This window comes from Tetrao urogallus (assembly GCF_951394365.1).
Source record: "Tetrao urogallus genome assembly, chromosome: 3".
NCBI classification, from domain to species: Eukaryota; Metazoa; Chordata; class Aves; order Galliformes; family Phasianidae; genus Tetrao; species Tetrao urogallus.
Window position 1 is genome coordinate 93,145,993 of NC_136815.1, and position 19,009 is coordinate 93,165,001.

General features: G+C 44.1%; 1 protein-coding gene across 2 annotated transcripts; it reads right to left on the reverse strand.

The window, feature by feature from the left end:
- Positions 1-278: 278 nt before the first annotated feature.
- On the reverse strand, positions 279-10,360 carry PDIA4 (protein disulfide isomerase family A member 4; the record flags this gene model as incomplete). Of its 2 annotated transcripts, none has more annotated exons than XM_079533113.1 (10): positions 279-694; positions 1,315-1,548; positions 1,639-1,795; positions 1,932-2,083; positions 3,139-3,297; positions 3,929-4,134; positions 4,323-4,461; positions 4,970-5,175; positions 6,952-7,114; positions 10,276-10,360. In XM_079533113.1, the coding sequence occupies 10 exons, from the start codon at positions 10,358-10,360 to the stop codon at positions 279-281; spliced, it is 1,917 nt and encodes a 638-aa protein (XP_079389239.1). The 2 variants fall into 2 exon arrangements, with proteins under 2 accessions (XP_079389239.1, XP_079389238.1); XM_079533112.1 differs by having other exon boundaries at positions 1,639-1,798.
- Positions 10,361-19,009: the final 8,649 nt, after the last annotated feature.

A 19,009-nucleotide genomic window follows, 5' to 3' on the forward strand; every position in this document is an offset into this window, starting at 1 on the left:
AACAGATGTATAGGAATCAAGAAGAATCAAGCTCAAGATAGTCACAAAAAATAAATGATGTATTTTATCTCCATAGATCAAAACTATAACAAACAAGACAATTGTATCAAAGTTCAGTGTCCAGAATTTTTTCCGTAATACAAAAAAAGATATTGCAATTACTTTACTGCTCAAGAATTTCCTTGTTCAAGCTGCTGAATTCTTCTCTCACTGAAGTTTTGTCAGTAACTTTCTTTAAACTACAACGTACAAAGAATTCTTTATCGCCCTCATCTTTTCTAAAGCTCTTCTTTTGTTCTAGAGAGTTTTGTAGCATGCTCCTCTATAAATTTACTCAGATGCTCTAGATCTCTGTCACCACCTTCAAATTTAATAGGATTGTTCTTCTTGTCCCTTGGAGCAAAGTAGATGGTAGGGAATCCTTCCACTTTGTAGTGATCATTTGTCACATCGTTGGCAGTCGCATCCATCTTGGCTATGACTAGATTTTTCTCATGCTTGTATTTTTTGCCTAGCTCAGCATACACCGGTTCTAGTTTCTTGCAGTGTCCACACCACGGGGCATAGAACTCTATGAGAACATCACTCTTTGGATCCATTACTATGGCATCAAAAGTTTTACCCACTACTACTTTCACAGGCCCTTTGTTATTTTTTGGCACCGGCTGCGACTTCACAATAGGCTTCAGTTTTCCTAGGAGAAAGGATAACACACACCATTGTTAATTACAGTAAGAGCAACCGTTGTATTTCCACTAAGAAAACAGGGTAAGAATACATCTTCACACCAAAGAAAAGCACTGCACTAGTCATCAATTTCACTTCTGCAGGAAACACTGCCTAGCTTGCTGATGACATTTAGCACAGCGATCTCGTGAAGCAGGGACAAGTTGTTTCACAGCACCCTCGAAGCTTTCTCCCTCTGCTCACAAGTATCCAGCCATAATGTGCTTGAAAGGGATTTATATATATTACACTTGCCACGAATGCCAACAATCACCTGGCACTTCAAAGCTGCGAGAACATTTTAGGCTTGCCAAACACATCGTCTGTTAAAATATTGCTAGATGTCACAGCACAGCTTAAACAGCAAAGTTCGTGAAGTTAACAATAAAAAGGGAGGAGGGGGAAGGCAATGAGCACCCAGTAAGATTTAAGCCATAAAGCATTATAAGACTTCACATATGATTTCACTGCAGCCATGAATTTCATGTGAATATAACTCAGAAGAATATCCACTGAAGGAAAAAGCAAAGCAAATGGCTCTTTAGAAAGAAAAGAAAGAAAAAAAGTAAAAGGAAAACAATCCTTTACCTTTTTTGAATGCCAGCACAAACTGTCTGAGGGCATCAGAGTCAAACTCTTCTGGCTCCATGGCATATTTCTTGCCACCTTCATCCAGAATGGCAACATTTACATCCTCTCCACTCTCAAGCAGACCTAGATCTTTTATTTCAGAAGAATAATCCTCCTCATCAGAAACAGCAAACACATATTCAGGGAAGTCCTTGGCTACCTCTAGGACTTTGCCTCTCCAGTACTGGGTAGCTGAAGAACCAGAATGCAGCAGGGTTAGTAATTTCTAGTTACTTATTACTCATTTCCTTTCAAAACAGATGAACAGGGAACTTGACTTACCAACACGATAGTCAAAACTGAAGTCAACAGTGTAATAGACAACCACTAGGGGACGCTTCGCATATCTTTTAGCATCATTGGAAGGCTTGCGATGGCCAACTAGAGGCAAAGCATGTTTCACTACGTGCTCTTTGATCTCTGATCCATCTGTAGAATACTGCTTCAAAAAAAACGGGGACAAGACATCATGTAAGTGCTGATTCTGTTACACAGTACTGGAAACCAGCATCGGTGCACACATGAATAAGGAAGGGACACGTTATAAGCAATGCCTGCATCATATTCTCACTCACTTTAAGATCCAAAACATACATCTTGGATTCATGCTTTGATTGAAACTTTTCCGGCTGCATGACAACCAGCTTTCCAGGAGATACTTTCAATAGCTTTGCAATCTCGTTGCTGAAGGTGTGATGGAACTTGTAATCTTCTCTTAAACTGTTAGCTAAAAGATTAAAATTAAGGAGAATGAAAAGTCACCAAGAACCGAATTGATGGCTTTCAACCTAAATCTTGTTACTGCAAGGACAGTCACTCACGCAGGCATGGAACAACTCAGGGCCTTAGAGAACACCTCTCGCCACCAAACAGAATGAGAAAACACACTTTGAGAAGCACTAGTTGAATGCTATTCAACTGCTTATCTACTTGATGGTTTAGAGTAAGTATTTAAAAGTACTGAACAGCTTCCAAAACACACAGTGAAGCAGCTGCTTTTTTCAGTCACCTACTCTAGGCTTCCCTCCAAATAAGAGTAGAGCTGGAAAGGAACTCTGGAAGGCACCCAATCAATCCATTTCTTTCGGGGCTACCTGGGAGACAGTTTTGTATCTTTCCATGCTGGAGCATCCAGATGAAAACAACGTCAGAAGCAAGCGACCACAGAAAGAGAATTTGCCCTTACTACTCTGAATGATCAGACAGAAAGCAAGGCTGCATGCAGTTCAATCACATGAGACGCAGACATTGATCAGAGGGCAGTTCCAGTGCTTTTCACTGGAAGCACAAACCAGTGACACGTGAAAGAGCGCTTTACCGGACCAACAATTTTTAAGAATAAGCACTGCCAAGATAAAGTCATTCAGAGACAGATAATGATCCTTCCTTCAAGTTCCCCCAGCCTGAACAAGCTCAGCAGAGTCCAGCCTTTGGAATGGTCAAGTATAAAACTAGCAAAATCATATGGTATACCTAGCAAGACATTTTGATCTGCTCCTCAGCAGAGTGTTCCCATCTCTCTAGGTCACATATTTTTGGAGACCCTACATCAAGAGTATATTATTCCCTGTGACTTACTTACTGTGACTTCAGTTACATGCACAAGATCTAGCGCGAGGGCTTTTCCCCCTTCAGTAGAAGTGGAAGATCACCCTAGAGTCTCTCTCTTCCCTTTTTAAACTCCCTGAATTCAGAGAATAAATAAGGGAACTTCCCGTGCCCAAAGCCTTGAGCAACAAGGCTCAACAAATCACACTTCTAGTATTTTAAACCATGCGTTACCTGCTTCCTGATAGAGCTGATAGGCTTCATCAGTTTCTCCACTAAAAACACCAATGATAATGACATCATCTCCATCCTTCAGAAATTCCTGCACCTGCTTCGTAGCCTGAATCTGCTTAGATGGAGGACCAGCCTGTTCAATCATGTAGTCAACAATACCTGTTAGACAAACCCACACCCAAGAAGTTGCATAAATATTTATTGAACTGAAAGGTTCAGGCACTTCCTCTATAGAAAAGCATAATAGTATATTTCACATTGACACCTTCATTTCTGTGCAATCTTCGCAAAATAACCAACAAAGTAATCAAGAAAATGGTCATGGTCTTCAAGTGCTCCAGTTCTGGGTATTCACTTTTAGGTCGGTTTCAGGAATTCCAGGTATGTCAGCTGACCTTTCAAGTAACCCACCTTTCTGAAATTTTAGACCCTTCACCATCTCATGACCCTGCTATGAGGCAGTATTCCACTTGGTTATTCCTAATATTTCTGCAAGCTAGTATTGATACAAGCTAGTATGAGCACTTGACCAGCCCTTATAGGGCACTCAAGTGCAACTAATGGCTGCCCATTTACTCCTACTGCTTGCTTGCTTATTTAAATTATTTTTATATTAAAGGAGCTTGTTAAGGAGCATGGGGTGATGTTACAAAGATGACACAGCTTTATACTGATGGGATATGTGGGTACAAGACCATGTTTTTTCACCTTCCCCATGCTACTCTTATGGACATGTGTGTATGCTCTACATTTGTAGTCAAGCCCTTAAGAAGACAAAGAGTCACAGTACCGTATTTCTCTCGCGGACCGCTGTAGTCATAAGGTTTGCCTTTGCGAAAGATTTTCAGAGTTGGATAGCCAGTAACATCAAACTTCTTTGCAAGCTCAGTCTCAGCAGTGGCATCGACCTTAGCCAGAGGAATGGGAGGCGTGCGCTTGCTGAGCTCTTGGGCGGCCTTCTCATATTCTGGAGCAAGCCTTTTGCAGTGCCCACACCTAAGGAAGTTGGAGGGTGGAGGGCAGTTTTAATAAGCCAGGTCCTGCTAGCTACCTTCTACCTCTGCACTGGATAAGCTGCAAGCCTTTTCAGAAGATTCAGAAGAGGCATAATAGCAAAACAGCTTCACCAAGTGTATTCAGAACAGGTGTGCTAGGAAAGCAGAAGCAACTGCCTTCTTGCTTACCATGGAGCATAGAATTCCACCAGAATTATGTCAGCATCTTTCACAACATCGTCAAAATTATCCTGGGTCAATACAAGAGTAGCTTCTGGTGGAGGGGTCCAACTGGGGTCAGAAATCTCCTTGACTTTGGCTACAATTGCTGAAAAACAGTTCAATAGCTCAGTTACAAAGTTTGCACTATCATTTCTGTAGTATATCAAATGCAACAATAGATATCATATTATTACATTAATTATTTAGAAATTATGACACGAATTTCATTCTCAGCAGACAGAAAAGGCAATTTTTCCTTCTGACTGTAATGAAGCTGGACACATTCATTAAGTGAGAAATATCTAGTTTTATATCCACTGACAATTTACAGACTTACTGTTTCCTACATGTCGATCCCTCAAAAAGCACAATACCTCCTACTGTAATCAAGCCGTTATTCAGGAAGTCTTCCATGACTAAGAGAACCACCCGCTACCAACACTGTCCCCGAACACACAGGCTTTAGAAGATTGGGCAAAATTTCAGCCTTCATAATATTATTCTACTTCACATAATGGAACTTGAAATCGAAGTCCCTCATAATAATTCCTTCAAGCAGCAAGATCATACACTTCCTTGCTTTGTTACAAAGAACTGCAAGGACCAGTTCTTACCATCTTCTGTTCGAGAACCATCGTAGTCAACAGGCTGGCCTTTTTTCAGGATTTTAATGGTTGGGTACCCACTGACATCAAAACGACTTGCTAGCGCAGTGGCTGCAGTAGCATCAATTTTGGCAACTGGAATAGGAGGGTCATTTTCCTTCAGGGTTTTGGCTATCTTTTCATACTCAGGAGCAAACTGCTTGCAGTGCCCGCACCTGTTAAAGGAATACATATGTACATATACAAATGCAAGACAGACACGGAGGAGTTTTTTGCTACTCTGCATTTCCAGAAGGCCTTCTGCCAGATGTTCACATCATCAACCTAACATTATTTGTCTTGCTATATTTTCAGATCTGGGAAGGGGGGAGGAGGGTGGGAAGAGGGATAGGGAGGAATGATGGTGGTGTGAGGGCGAGAAAAACTATAGCCAGGTACTGTTTGTACAAACCCCAACCTTTTATTTTTCCACTCTCCATTCTAAGTTTCAAAGCCCTATAAAAAAAATTTAGTAATTACTTTTACAAAGTTGCAAACCTTGTACTGTGCTTCTCCTCCCTGCCCCCAGATAGCATCTCACTCAATACTTCAGCTTCTCCCTAGTTTGGGTTCATCTTCTCTACATGGTATCCTAAATTCAAACTAAAGAGAAAAATGAACCAGAAGTTAATTGTGCCTTAATGAATCCTCACCTCACACACACCGCAGTATCAGAGCACCTGGTCTACTCAGAACTCCCTGGGAAGAGCAGAAGCTACTGCTGAAGAAGCTGGCACGACAGGGCCAGTATACAAAGCATACAGAGAAGTGAACAGACTTTGATAAACTGGAGACAAAGGAAAATAAAGATAGAAACTAGTATGTAACAGCCTGTATTCTTTAGTCTCTCAATTGGCAGGAGGGAACGTAGAGGAAAAAAAAGAAAATACACTAGTTTGTGGTTGTTACACGTCCTTATGCTATGCTTCACGTTCAGTTTTCATGGTAGCAAACTACAACTACCAAACAGGGGTAGAGTTCTGCATGATGAGACTGGTATTAATTAAAAGCCAAGTCTACTTCAAGCAAGAAATATTCCCCCCTCTTCCACTGAAACACTAGCACAAAATAATCACCTTGACTGCAAACATTTACTCTTGCTTTTCCCTTTAATAATCCTATTACTTTTGCCCATGAGAATGCAAGAGGAGATGCATCCTGCCTAAAGATCTTTGTATCCATGACAGTGCCCCATAGTACTCTGTTGTTACTCAGCGCACACCAGTACAACAGCAGTGCACAAGGCACTATTAAAACTAGTAATACGAGGCAGCAATGTCCTCACATCATAACATCCTTCCAACAAAGACACAGATTCCAACTGCTGAAGGACAACTTCCTAACTAGGGAAGCTTTCTCCATTTATATGAGTGCACAAGTTCTTGGTACGCCAATGGGACAAGAGAGCAAGCTGTCAAGTCACATCACATGGCCTTTCTGGGGCTCTCTGAGATAATCTCTCCTCTCCAACAAGTACAGAGCAGAGCCAGAGCCAGGACAGTGCTGCCCCTGGCGCAGGAGCCCTCAGCACAAACGATGCAAGTCTTTTCCAACCTTGGTGATTCTATGACTGAATGACCTCTATGACACTTGAGGTGACAGACAAGTGCTCTTATGGTACAGGAGCAATGAGACTTCCAGAACCATTTCCTGCCCTGGACAACATCACAGTACAGCACTACTCCTATACAAGTCTTTAAAACCAGTCATGATCCAAATATCTGCTTTTTCACATTATCCCACTGCTGTGTTAAAAATGCCATCAAGAATTTTTCACTCCTTAAAACCACTCCAATAAAGGCAACTGGGAAAAAAAGTAGAAACAAGCAACTATTTCTACCTCAAAATCAACAACCTCCCAAGCACGCTTTCTAGGATTGCGCATTGCCAAAGAAGCTCCTGGCACCCATCTCACACTGCACTTAAGGAGGTATCACAGGCTGCAAACCCACCATGGTGCGTAGAACTCCAGGAGCACAGTGTCCTTGTCTGCAGTAAAGCTGTCAAAGTTAGCATCATTCAAAACTAACACACCATTTTCTTCTTTAACTTCAGAATCATCATCATCATCATCACCTTCTTCTTCTTCATCATCAACTTCTTGCATAACAGATTCTAGAAAAGTAAAAATGTAAAAAAAAAAAACACAATAACCGGTACAGATTAGGTTGTGTGAAGTTTAATGTTAAAATAAGTCTACCAACTTAGCGATAGATTAAGTATACCCCATAGTTAGAAAAAGAAAGCATCAAAACAGGTTAATTCCTCCTTCACATTTGACAGCTGCCCAGGTTTGCAAAGTAACTGGACTCAGGTGTTTGACCTGCCCCATTTCATTTCCACACATGCTCCCTCCATTAGCTTCACCGAAGTCTCAGTACATATTTTGCTCTTCAAAGCAAGTTAAAAGAGACACAGTGAGAATTAATGTATTCCAACCTATGCAGCACTTGCTACTAAAGTATGTTGGTGACTTCCTGAATCATGGGAAAGCAGGGCACCAGATAAGCTTCCTTGGGCAAGACGGGCACAGTTGATATCCAATTTCAGACTTGTTGAGCGAGTGCAGGATCACAGCAACATCACACAGCACCCCAAAACTCCTACTCAACATATGCGGAGATGTGAGGCGCCCTTCGGAAACAAACGGAGTCAGAACTGCCCTCAGGAACTTCAGGGGAAGCCTCTGGCTTAAGACCACCAATCCAAAATAGGCCTTTGGAGAAGACACTTGCTAAATTAGAGAAGCAGGGGTTACACAGGAAATCTGGTGCCAAGACATATCAACTAGCCCTGACTTGGAAGTTGGGACTGTTTCTCTAACGTTTGATTATCCACGTCTTCTAAAGATTTTTGTCAAAACTTCTATAATTCTAGCCAAATCTTACTGAATGGTTCTAAAGGAATTTCTGTCGGAGGACAAGTGATGAGAATACTTTATTCCTAATATAAACCATACATCATTGAAACTAAGGACCTTTTAACCACTGTAAGCTCCAGGATTAAAAGAAGTACAATGAAAGTTTCATTGTTCAAAACAGTATATTATATACATTTTAGCTGGCTTTTGACTAAGTTGACACGACTGACAGCAGTAGGCAGTAGACAGTGGACAGTGTACATGCAGTTTACTTGTCCAGGACAAGAATGCTGAAAATACTTCTGACTTCACCTGAAATTTGAAATGCAAGCGTTAGAAGCATGTAATATCCACTGGGAAGGCACAAGCAATAAAAAAGAATTCCCAGCCTATTCTCAGGCCAAGAGCAAACCATAGCAACAAGCTCACCACAGGCACCACAGACACCAAACATCACATATTGTTAGACAGCAGCAACCATTTTTCCATGAAAAAAAAGATAATAAGTGTGTAAGCTCTCATAAGCTTTCACACAACAATGCACTCGTACAGAAGACATGCTTATTTTGAGTGCAACTCTGCATGATACTAAAATATTCATGTCTGATGAGGTGAGAGATCACAGGGGATCATTTCTCACACAACAGAAGTCGCTTGGATCAAGTTTCTCAGCAACTACTATTGCTTTATCTGATTGAAGCTAAACTTTACAACTGGACAACAGCTTCTCTGTTGCTGCATCAGAACAGTTGCAGGAAAGGATTAAGCTTCCAGGGAGAACTACCAGGGCATTCATTTACCATGGTGAAAAAGCCAGTTTTTCAGGGGGTTCAGCAGTCACAACTTCTACTAACAGCGCTCCATGGTTCTGAGGGATGTTTCACAACAGGATGTTCAAGGTAGGTCTGTGCCTGAACTCCCTTCCAGAGAGCTGTACCATGCCCGTTGCTTGAAAACATGTCAGACTTGATTTTCACTGACAAAAAAAGTCTGAGCAAAATTTGTCAGTCAATTTTGCTCGTGCAGCTCTGATTCTAACTATCAGGCTGCTACTCTTGCTTCTGCCCACAATGCTAACTTTCCTTCCCTGATGAGAAGGCACACCGCCATAGCGGCACCATATGCTCAGAGTATGGAAAAGCAACAAAGATTCTGCACAGCTGAAGGGCTAAACCACAAGATCCAATATATACCGCTGAAGTAATTTTGTATCTTTCACTGGAAGTAGCTGTGTGTCTGCCAACAACAGGTTTTTTTTGACAGGGATGTATTTAGATCGCTGCACAAACATACCCAAGCACTTGCTCCACCCAAAGGAAGGAGGTATGGAAAAGCATGACTCCAGTCTGCCCCTTGCTGAAGCAGAGCACCTCTATCTGGGATGCCCACAAACTCTGGAATCCACAACTTCACCAACTCCTACAGCCACTTGAGCTACCTCTAATACATCAGGGCTGAAGCTTTTCATGAACTACCTGAGAGATAAGGGGAGCTGGGGCACCCTTCATTTATTCAGCATTACTGATTTATATTTTTTAGGAGACCTGTCACAGAATGAGCAACTGACACCTGATACAGCAGAAGTAGTGTGATAATATTTGTATAACAGAGCTCACGAAAACAAAGCAGCTGCATGCAACGAAGTATTTTTGTTTCTTGAAGCTATATGCAAAGGAAATGGTCAAAGCAATGAAGCAAGAGCTTTGCTAGAACCTGTCTTCCAGTAAAATTCCAACAAAATACTCTCAGAAATTTCTACACAAGTACGTCATTTAAAAATAAATATAGTAAAGCTGACCCTTGTTTTAAAACTTCACGTACGTGGTGCTGACTGGCAGGCCTCTCAGGGTGATGGGTTACTCTGAAACTAGCCCATAAGCTTGGCTTCACCGAGCTTTTCAACACTTACTGGAAATCTGGCCTAGCCATTTTTTTCCTCGAGTGAAATGGATCCTGTACGAAAGCCAGTGAAGCTTAGATGCAGCTCGTTCAGATTCCGCCCGCGTTTCCTTTAAGAAGGGCATTACCGCATCTCCCAGCCTGAGCACAGCGAGGTGGCCTCCATGTCCAGAAGACACGAGTGAAGATAAGGCACACGTCGCCAGGTGCTTCAAATGGCCATTTCACAAACGCAGCCTCCATCTTTCCTGCGGCACACCGACCGCACGCTCCCTTCCTTCTCCTCCACGTGCGGAGGACTAGCGGCCACGACCTGCCCCCCACCAGCTCCAGCCTCGCCTTTCTCTCAGCACATTCACCGCCCCAGCCCACGTTCCGCCCCAACATCACCGCACAACAAGCTCGGCTTCACGTTAGTTTCGGATCGATCGCCGCACCGACTGACCCCGCACCCCCTGATCGCGGCCCCAACTCGCCCGGCGGCCTCCGCCCTTCCCAGCTCCCGCCGCCCGCTCACCTTCGCCGTCCTCCTGCGCCATCAGCACGGCCAGCTGCGCCGTCCCCAGCAGCAGCAGCAGCACCCACAGTCCGCGCCGCCTCATCTCGCCGCCGCACAGCGAAACAGCGCAACCCCGCTCCGACCCCCCGCGACTCGGACTCGACCGCAGCCTCCCCGTCCGGCCGAGCGCCTGCTCTGAGTTGCCGCCTCCTCATTGGCCGCCCGCGGGCCGCCAACCGCCGGCCGCCACGAGCAGCGGGCGCGGCCGCGCTCCGAGCGGCGCCGGGACGCAACACCGACGGTCGGGATTGGCGGGAACCGCAGGGGGCGGAAGCGAGGGAGGGGAGGAGAGGAGAGGAGAGGAGAGCCGAGTCGGCCTGTGAGGGCGCGCCGCGTGCTGCGTGCGGCGTGAGCCCCCGCCCCGCCTGAGGGGAGAAGGGCGGCGGCGCAGCTGGGCGGTCGGCCTGTCGATCGGAGCTGTTTGGAGTTATTTAGCAATTGTTTTTTCACGCTCTGAGCTTCTGATCCTTGGGCACGTGGCGTATAAGGCAGGCTAGGTTCGGTATGTTGTAAAACATTAAAGTACGCTGTGATGAAAAATTGTCTTCAACAACTCGGAGCGCGAGCTTGTAATGTGGAAAGCGCGGTGTTGGGGACCGAGGAGGTGTTGTGTCACTGAAGGACTGCAGGTGCATCTGGGTCGTCATTCAGCACTGTCTGAGAAAGGACGTTAACAGTTGCTTTGTGCTTCATCCATCGCTTACAGCGCAGGGCTCTGCTGACCTCCATCCGGCAGCCAGACGGGTCTCAGAAATGCTGCAGGCTGATGCAGAAGCAACTTTTCAAACTATCGGTGAATTGCCACAGTCAGAGGGGATCTGCTGTGAGACCTGCTCCGAAAAGGTGTTTGGGTCCCGCTGATTGTGGTGTTTATAAAAGTAAGCGACTTGCTGAAATTTTGTGTTCTTAACATAGGTATGTGGTAATATGATAGATTGGGCAGTGTTTTGTAGGAATAACTCAGATAATAGGAAGTCATTATCTAGAGGATGCTTAGTGTTTGGTTAACACAACGTTGGACCGAATGCTGTGTTTCTGTGTCAGATATCCACTGCCTTCCTCATCTGAGTTGGTCGGAAAAAGAGCGGTTGTTGTAACCTGTTCATCCTGGCACAGAGGCTGCTATCCGCTGGACGGCTGACCTGTCAGCAGAGAGGCATTCTGTCAGGCCTGACACTGTTTGGACGGTCAGGAGCTGAGTAAAAAAAGCCTGCAGAAAGAAAGAAACATGTAAATTGGAGAAGAGGTGGGACTATGGCTTTGGTCTGTTAGAACACGAAATACAGGAGTATTAAATATTTTAATTAGTTAAATAGTTAAAAATAATTAGTTTAAATAATCAATAGTTACATTACTTTTGTGATGGCTGAGTTTTGTGCTGACTGCGTTTTATGTCTATGCTTGTTAACCAAAGAGAAACTTAACTCTTTGGAGACCATCTGTGGTGTAGCTTGGTGAAACTGCAAACTTAGTGTAAATGTGCAACACTTGTGCTCCATACATCGCTAGTGAGCAAACAAGCACTGAAAGCGTATGACCTCAGAGCACCTATGGAGTGGTTCTGGATAAAATATACATATCTTTTCTAATACAGTTGCTGTGCTGCAGGAAATTCCACATTGGCACACTTTGGCTATTTGAAAATTTAATTACATTTTGTGCTTTTTGTGTTTTCAGTTCTTTATAACTTGTTAATTTCTACCATTGCCAGACCAAGGTGATTAAGGATGAGGCTGGATATTTCTAATCAATAATCTAAATGGTGTTAGCCTTCTTTCAGCCATTGGGGTTCACAATAATCTGTGTATCTGCCTCTAACGAATAGCATTCTAGATAGTGTTTACAGAAGTGACATACTATTTTAAAAATACTTCTATTCTCCATTTCTTTACATTATATATACAAAGTCAGCTGTGAAATGAAGAAAGGAGTTAATAGTTAAGTAGGAACTTAAAAAAAGATGTGATATCCAAAGCAAAGCTAGACATTTTCTTAATACAAAACAGAAAAATATTATCTTGCAAGTTCATTGCAAAGCAATGTTGAAAATCATAACCATATGCTATGAAGTTCCACAGAAATATGAGTAAATTTATTACTGGATGTTTAGATATTTTTCTCTTTCATTAATTGGAATAAATCAGTCTGCACAGATTTGTATCCTCAGAAACAAGCAGTCAGTCATACTCCTTAAACATGTTTTCTTTAGGAATGTCTAGTGAGTATCATTCCTGTTTTTTAAGTTGTCAATGGCTACCTTAAGATCTTCACAGAAGGTATCTGTGTTTTCCAGCACTAGTCAGTGGTGCACTGTGTTTATGCTATACTGAAATTTTCCCTTTCAAAAGGTGGTCGTGGAGCTAATCACTGTACGTACGTAGTACTGCAAATTCTATGGGATGCTGTCTTTGATATTAGTGGAAGGGACATGCAGCAGGAAATGACAAAGAAGAAAATGCCAGTATTCTTCTCCGGAAGTCCTGAAAATTGACAAACTAATCTACATCAATCTAGCTTCTGCTGTTCAGCTCTACTACAATCTCAAAAATGGATCTGAACCTACTTGGCTTTTCACAGCCTAATAAGAGTGGCGACTTACAAGGATACTGAGTAATTACAGCAGTCTCATTTATGTGGTAGCTGCTTTAAGTCGTTATAATTCTTAATATCACAGGGTGGCACTGATACTGGCTTGAATGGAGGTGCAAGAAATTATGTTACTGCTTTTGAATGTGAAGGCTGCTCTGAAAGTAATGCCTCCTGTGTTGTTATGTTGGGCTGCTACATCAGGGTGGATATTAGGGCAGTAGAGCTTGAACCTTCCCTCCGATGTTCTGTTACATTTTGTTGCTGTGTGATAGAGGGCAGTAGAGAAGCATTGTAACAAAACGATGTCTGGTATGGAAGCATGTATGAAGCAAAGATGTGTAATTGTGTTTCTCCATGCAGAAAAATGTCACCCATTGATATTTGTGGATGCTAGCTGAACATTTATGGAGGCCAGACAATGAATATTAGCACAGTGAGGCAGTAGGTGATGCACTTCAGCAGTAGCAAGAGCGGGTCACCTTTGCTGGTTCAGATTTTTACGAGCGCAGCATGCAGGCTTTTGTTCACTGCTGCTGAAAATGCATAGCTAGTGGTGGTGACTATGCTGAAAACTACTGTTTTGTAACTGAAAGTTTGCTCTATCAAATATTGTTATCATGCTCTTTCTATCTGTAGGAGTTTCCATGAAAATAAATAGGAGGCATTGCTTTTGCAGTGGCCTATGTACAGATTTTGTACTTGGGTGCTATAGCAAATAGCTGATTGTTCTCAAAGGATTGGAAAAATCCTTGTAATACCATGCATGCAACTGAAGTACAGGGCCAGTGAACTACTGTGTTGGACCGTGAGGCACAGCATTTTCAGTAGGACTGTGAAGGACCAGTTTCTCTTTCTGTGCTTTTTCTGAATAAAGTATTTGTTCCTATGGCGTGAGTTGAAGGTGCTGTTAATGCTACTCACTGGCAGTCTGAACCATTGTTCAAAATGCTGCAGATACACACCTGACATTGCAATATGTGCATAGTTCTGAATCACTTTGGGGGAATGCTCTCAAAACTTGTTTAAAAAAAAACCGAAAAAACAACCACACACACACAAAACAACTGGTTGAGTTGTAAAATCTCACTTATTTGATCATAGAATGGCTTGAGTTGGAAGGGTCCTCAGAGACCGTCTAGTTCCAAACTGTGAGCAGGGTTGGCAGCCACCAGATCAGGTTGCCCTGGACCTCATCCAACCTGGCCTGGAATGCTTCCAGGAATGGGGCATCACATCCTCTCTGCACAGCCTGTTCCAGCAATTCACTGCACTCCTAATGAAAAATTTCCCCTGACATCTAATCTAAATCTCCTCTCCTTTAGTTTAAAGCCATTCCCCCCTGTCCTATCGCTATCTTCCTGAGTAACAAGTCAATTTCCTTCCTGTTTATAGGCTCCCAGCTTGTCTTCATAGGAGTGGTGCTCCAGTCCTGTGATCATCTTTGTAGCTCTACTCTGGACCCATTCTAAAAGCTCTACATCTTTCTTGTGCTGGGGCCCCCTGACCTGGACACTGTACTCCAGAGGGGGGTCTCACAAGGGCAGAATAGAGAGGGGTAATTGTCTCCCCTTCTCTGATGGCCTTCCCTCTTTTAATGCAGCCTAGCAATACTGTTAGCCTTCAGGGCTGCAAGGTGCACTGGTGGCTCATATCACATTTTTCATCTACTGGGACCCCAACCAGAAAAGGGAAGTCCAGGAGGCCATACACCCCTCAGTGAATGACACAGGTAGGCTGGTAACAATGGACAAGGAGAAGGCTGAAGTACCTAACAACTCTTTCGCCTCTGTCTTCCCTGATCACTGCTTTCCACGCAGCCCTCAAACATTTGGCTAAGTAGGAGAGGACTGTGGAAGCAGTGTTCCTCCCATGGTAATTGAAGATCAGATTCATGACCACCTGAGGAGCCTGAACATCCCCAAGTCTATGGGTCCCAATGAGATGCATCCTGGAGTCCTAAGGGAATTAGCTGACGTAGTTGCCACGCCACTCTCCATGGTACTTGAAAAGTTGTGGTGACTCTACCAACTGGAGTTTCTGGTGACTGGATAAAAGGCAACAACACACTCATTTTTAACTCATTTTTAAGAAGGGTAAAATTGACAATGTAGGGAACTACCATCCTATCAGTCTCACATCTGTGCCAGGAAAGATCATGGCACAGATCTTCCTGGGTCGAGGCAACCCCCTTTACTGATACAAACTGAGAGACGAAAGGATTGAGAGCAGCCCTGCTGTGAAAGACCTGAGGGTAACGGTGGATGGGAAGTTGAACATAAGCCAACACTGTGCCCTCAGAGCCCCAAAAGCCTACTGTATCCCAGGCTGTATCAGAAGTTTGGGGAAGGGGATCCCACTCTTCTACTCTGTGCTGGTGAGGCCTCACCTGGAGTACTGCATCCAGGTGTGGAGTCCTCAGTACCGGAGAGACAGGGACCTGTTGGAGTGCATTCAGAGAAGAGCTACGAAAATGATCCACAGTGTGGAACACCTCTCCTGTAAGGACAGGCTGAGAGATCTGGGGCTGTTCAGCATGGAGAGGAGAAGGCTCTCAGGTGACCTGATAGTGGCCTTTCGGTATCTGTAGGGGAGCTACAGGAAAGAAGGGGACAGACTCTTTAGCAGGGTCTGTGGTGACAGAACAAGGGGAAATGGCTTCAAGCTCAAAGGGGTAGATTTATGTTGATATAAGGAAGAAGTCTTTTACAGTGAGGGTGGTAAGGCACTGGAACAGGTTACCTAGTGCTGCGGTGGGTGCAGGCTCCATTCCTGAAGGTTCTCAAGGCAAGGCTGGGTCAGGCCTTGGGAAACCTGATCTAGCTGTGATGTCCCTGTTCATTGCAGGGGAGTTGGACTAACTGACCTTTAAAAGTCTTCCAATTTTAAGGATTCAATGATTCTGTGATTCTGTGATTCTATGATTGCAATCCTATCTGGAAAGCAGGAATACCTGTCTGTAGACAGAGAAAACATTGTTACTTCTTCTGTGACCTGCCAAAAAGGACCCTATATTATGGCAGGATTTGGTATGTGCTTCCCAAACAGGGATCAGAAAACACTGTAAGAGATGAGTACTGAAGCATGCATCTTAAATAAGCAGGAGAGAACAAGAGAAGCTATACTCTTTTGCAGCAAAGGTGTTGGAGATGGACCTGTATGGAGGAGCAGTTGTGCTGACGGTGCCATACAGTCACTGGAAGCACTGGCTTCATTTTAGGATGATGTCTGAGATCAGTAAGGCTGGTGAAAATGCACCTGCATGGATTTTGGCACCAGTCTCAATTTTGTTCCAACAACAACCCACCTGGCCTGCAGAAGGATTCACCAAATCCATAGAGAAAAAAGGGGATATAGAATGGAATAAGCACCCCTTGAAATTCAGATCCCATCTTCCTCAGAGTAGGAGTTTTGTCACATGCATGTTTGGCCACAAGGTGCCGTTGTCAGAGAGAAAGTTGATTCGGGAGTGTGTAGATGAAATCAAAATCTCCCAGCTCCCTGTTCTGGGAACACTGCAAGGAACTGTTGCTGCACTGTCAAGCAGAAGCTGTGTAGCATTGGACTTGAAGCCACAACACAGTCCAGGAATTTTCCCAGCTGCATGCATGCTGGTTTTTGTTTGCTTTTGCACATCAGACTCAACAGAGAAGCTGAGATCTCTCTGAGGCAGGTGGGAGCAGGTAGTAACAGGTCAGGAACAGTTTCAGAGAGGGAGGCTGTTGTTCTTAGAGCAGTTATCCTGTGGGGGTCACTCTTCCCTTGTAATTAGTTAATTGTTCTTTGATCATCTGAATGATATATCTTCACTTATGGCTTCTTATCTTATGGCTTCCATTTTTGCTCTACCTGAGCTATGTCCTCTAGTCAGTGAGATGAGGATCAGCTTATTAGAGCTTTTTCTGTCCTTGAGCTACAAACAGTACACAGGACCCCGGTATTCTGCATAATACAATTCTGCATAATGTCTGGTTTTCGAATCGTTAAAAATGCACATCCATCTTGTCAAGGTGATTTCTTTATCAGCCTGGAAACTGGGACTCATGTACACAGATTAGTAATACATCAGTTGGTTATCATTGAAACATAGATACAGCTGTTGCTGCTGGATAGAATCATAGAATCACCAAGGTTGGAAAAGACCTCTAAGATCACCCATTTCAACAGTCCACCTATCACCAATATTTCCCACTAAACCATGTCCTTCAGTACAGCATCTAAATGTTTCTTGAATGCCTTCAGAGACAATGATTCCACCACCTCCCTGCACGGCCCGTTCCAGCAACTGACCACTCTCTCAGAGAAGGATTATTTCCTAACGTCCAACCTCAATCTCCCCTGGCACAAATTCAGTCCACTGCCTCTACTCCTATCACTAGTTACATGGGAGAAGAAGCTGACACCCACCTCACCACAATCTTCAGATAGTTGTAAAGAGTGATAAGATCACTCCTGAGCCTCCTCTTCTCCAGACTAAACAATCCCAGCTTTCTCAGTCACTCCTCCTAAGATCTGTGGTCCAGATCCCTTACCACTTTTGTTGCCCTTCTCTTGCCATGCTCCAGGGCATCAGTGTCTTTCTTGTAGTGAGGAGCCCAGAACAGCACAGTACTCGAGGTGCGAGTACCAGGGCTGAGTACAGAGGAATGATCACTTCCCTGCTCCTGCTGGCAACACTATTTATGATACAAGCTAGGATGCCGTTGGCCTTGGCCACCTAGGCACACTGCCGGCTCATGTTCAGTTGACCATCAACCAATATCTCCAGTTGTGTTTCCTTTACACAGTCTTCCAGTCACTTTGCCCCAAGACTGCAGCACTGCTTGGGGTTGTTGTGAACAAAGTGCAGGGCCTACCACTTGATCTTGTTGAACTTCATCCCATTGGCTTAAACGCAGCTAACCAGCCTGTCCATATCTGTCTGTAGGGCCTTCCTACCCCCACGCAAATTGACACTTCCTGCCAAATTGATGTCACCCGCAAACTTACTGAGGGTGCACTCAGTGCCCTGGATTCTGGCATTGGGAGGGTCTAGGCAACATGCTGCTGGTGAATGGTGTGGGACTTTTCTCTCAAATCCTACCCTCATAGATTGAAAATGGCTTTAGAGGACCTTAGTGTCTCTAGGTAGAGAACTCTGCATATTCAACATTCGTGCTTACCCAGAGTTTCACAGGTTTATAGAAGCTCTGCTGAGTTCCCAACAAGCTTGAAAAAGCACCTTCTTGAGCCCAAGATATTGAAATCCAGAAAAAGCTGCTGGTACAGCATTGGACAGCTGTTCTGTGTTCCTCTCAGAAGGAGCAATTGAACAAAAGGAAATGCCATGTAAAATGCTGCTATTAACTTCATTAGTTAATGGATTGTGCTATTTTCTCATTAATAATTTGCAGAATCCATGCAGATACTGCACAAAAACCTGCTTGTTTGTGACTTCTGCCTTGTTGGGAAACTGTTCAGGCTTGGTATTTCTTGTAATGTCCTCAAGACAGCGTTTGGTCTCAGTCTCCTGAGGGAAAATGGGAGATCATCAGCCCAGTGCAGTGCAGGTGCAATAGTGTGAGAAAGGCTGGACAGAGCAGAAAGGAGGCCATTGCTTCACCACTGGCCCAGCAGTGATGGGACTTGTGGTTTGATCAGGGGGTTCCCTGAGTAACCAGGACAGGTAGTGACACAGAAGTGCCACTGTTCCTTTGACACTGACATGGCCCCTCACCACATCCTTCTCTCTAAATTGGAGAGGTACGGATTTGAATTGAAAGACGGACTGTTTGATGGATTAAGAACTGGTTTGCTGTTTGCAGTCAAAGGATTCTGATTGACAATTCTACATCAGGGTGGAGGCCGGTCACCAGTGGTGTCCTGCAAGGGTTGATCCTGGGACCAGTGCTCTCCAGCATCTTTATCAGTGACATAGATGATGGAATTGAGTGCACCCTCAGCAAGTTTTAAAATAATGCCAAGGTGAGCAGCAAAGTCGATACATCGGAGAGAAGGGAAGCAACTCACAGGAGCCTGGACAGGCTGGAGAGGTGGGCCCATGTGAACCTAATGAGGTTCAACAAGGCCAAGTGCAAGGTGTTGCACTTGGGCTGGGGCAATTGCA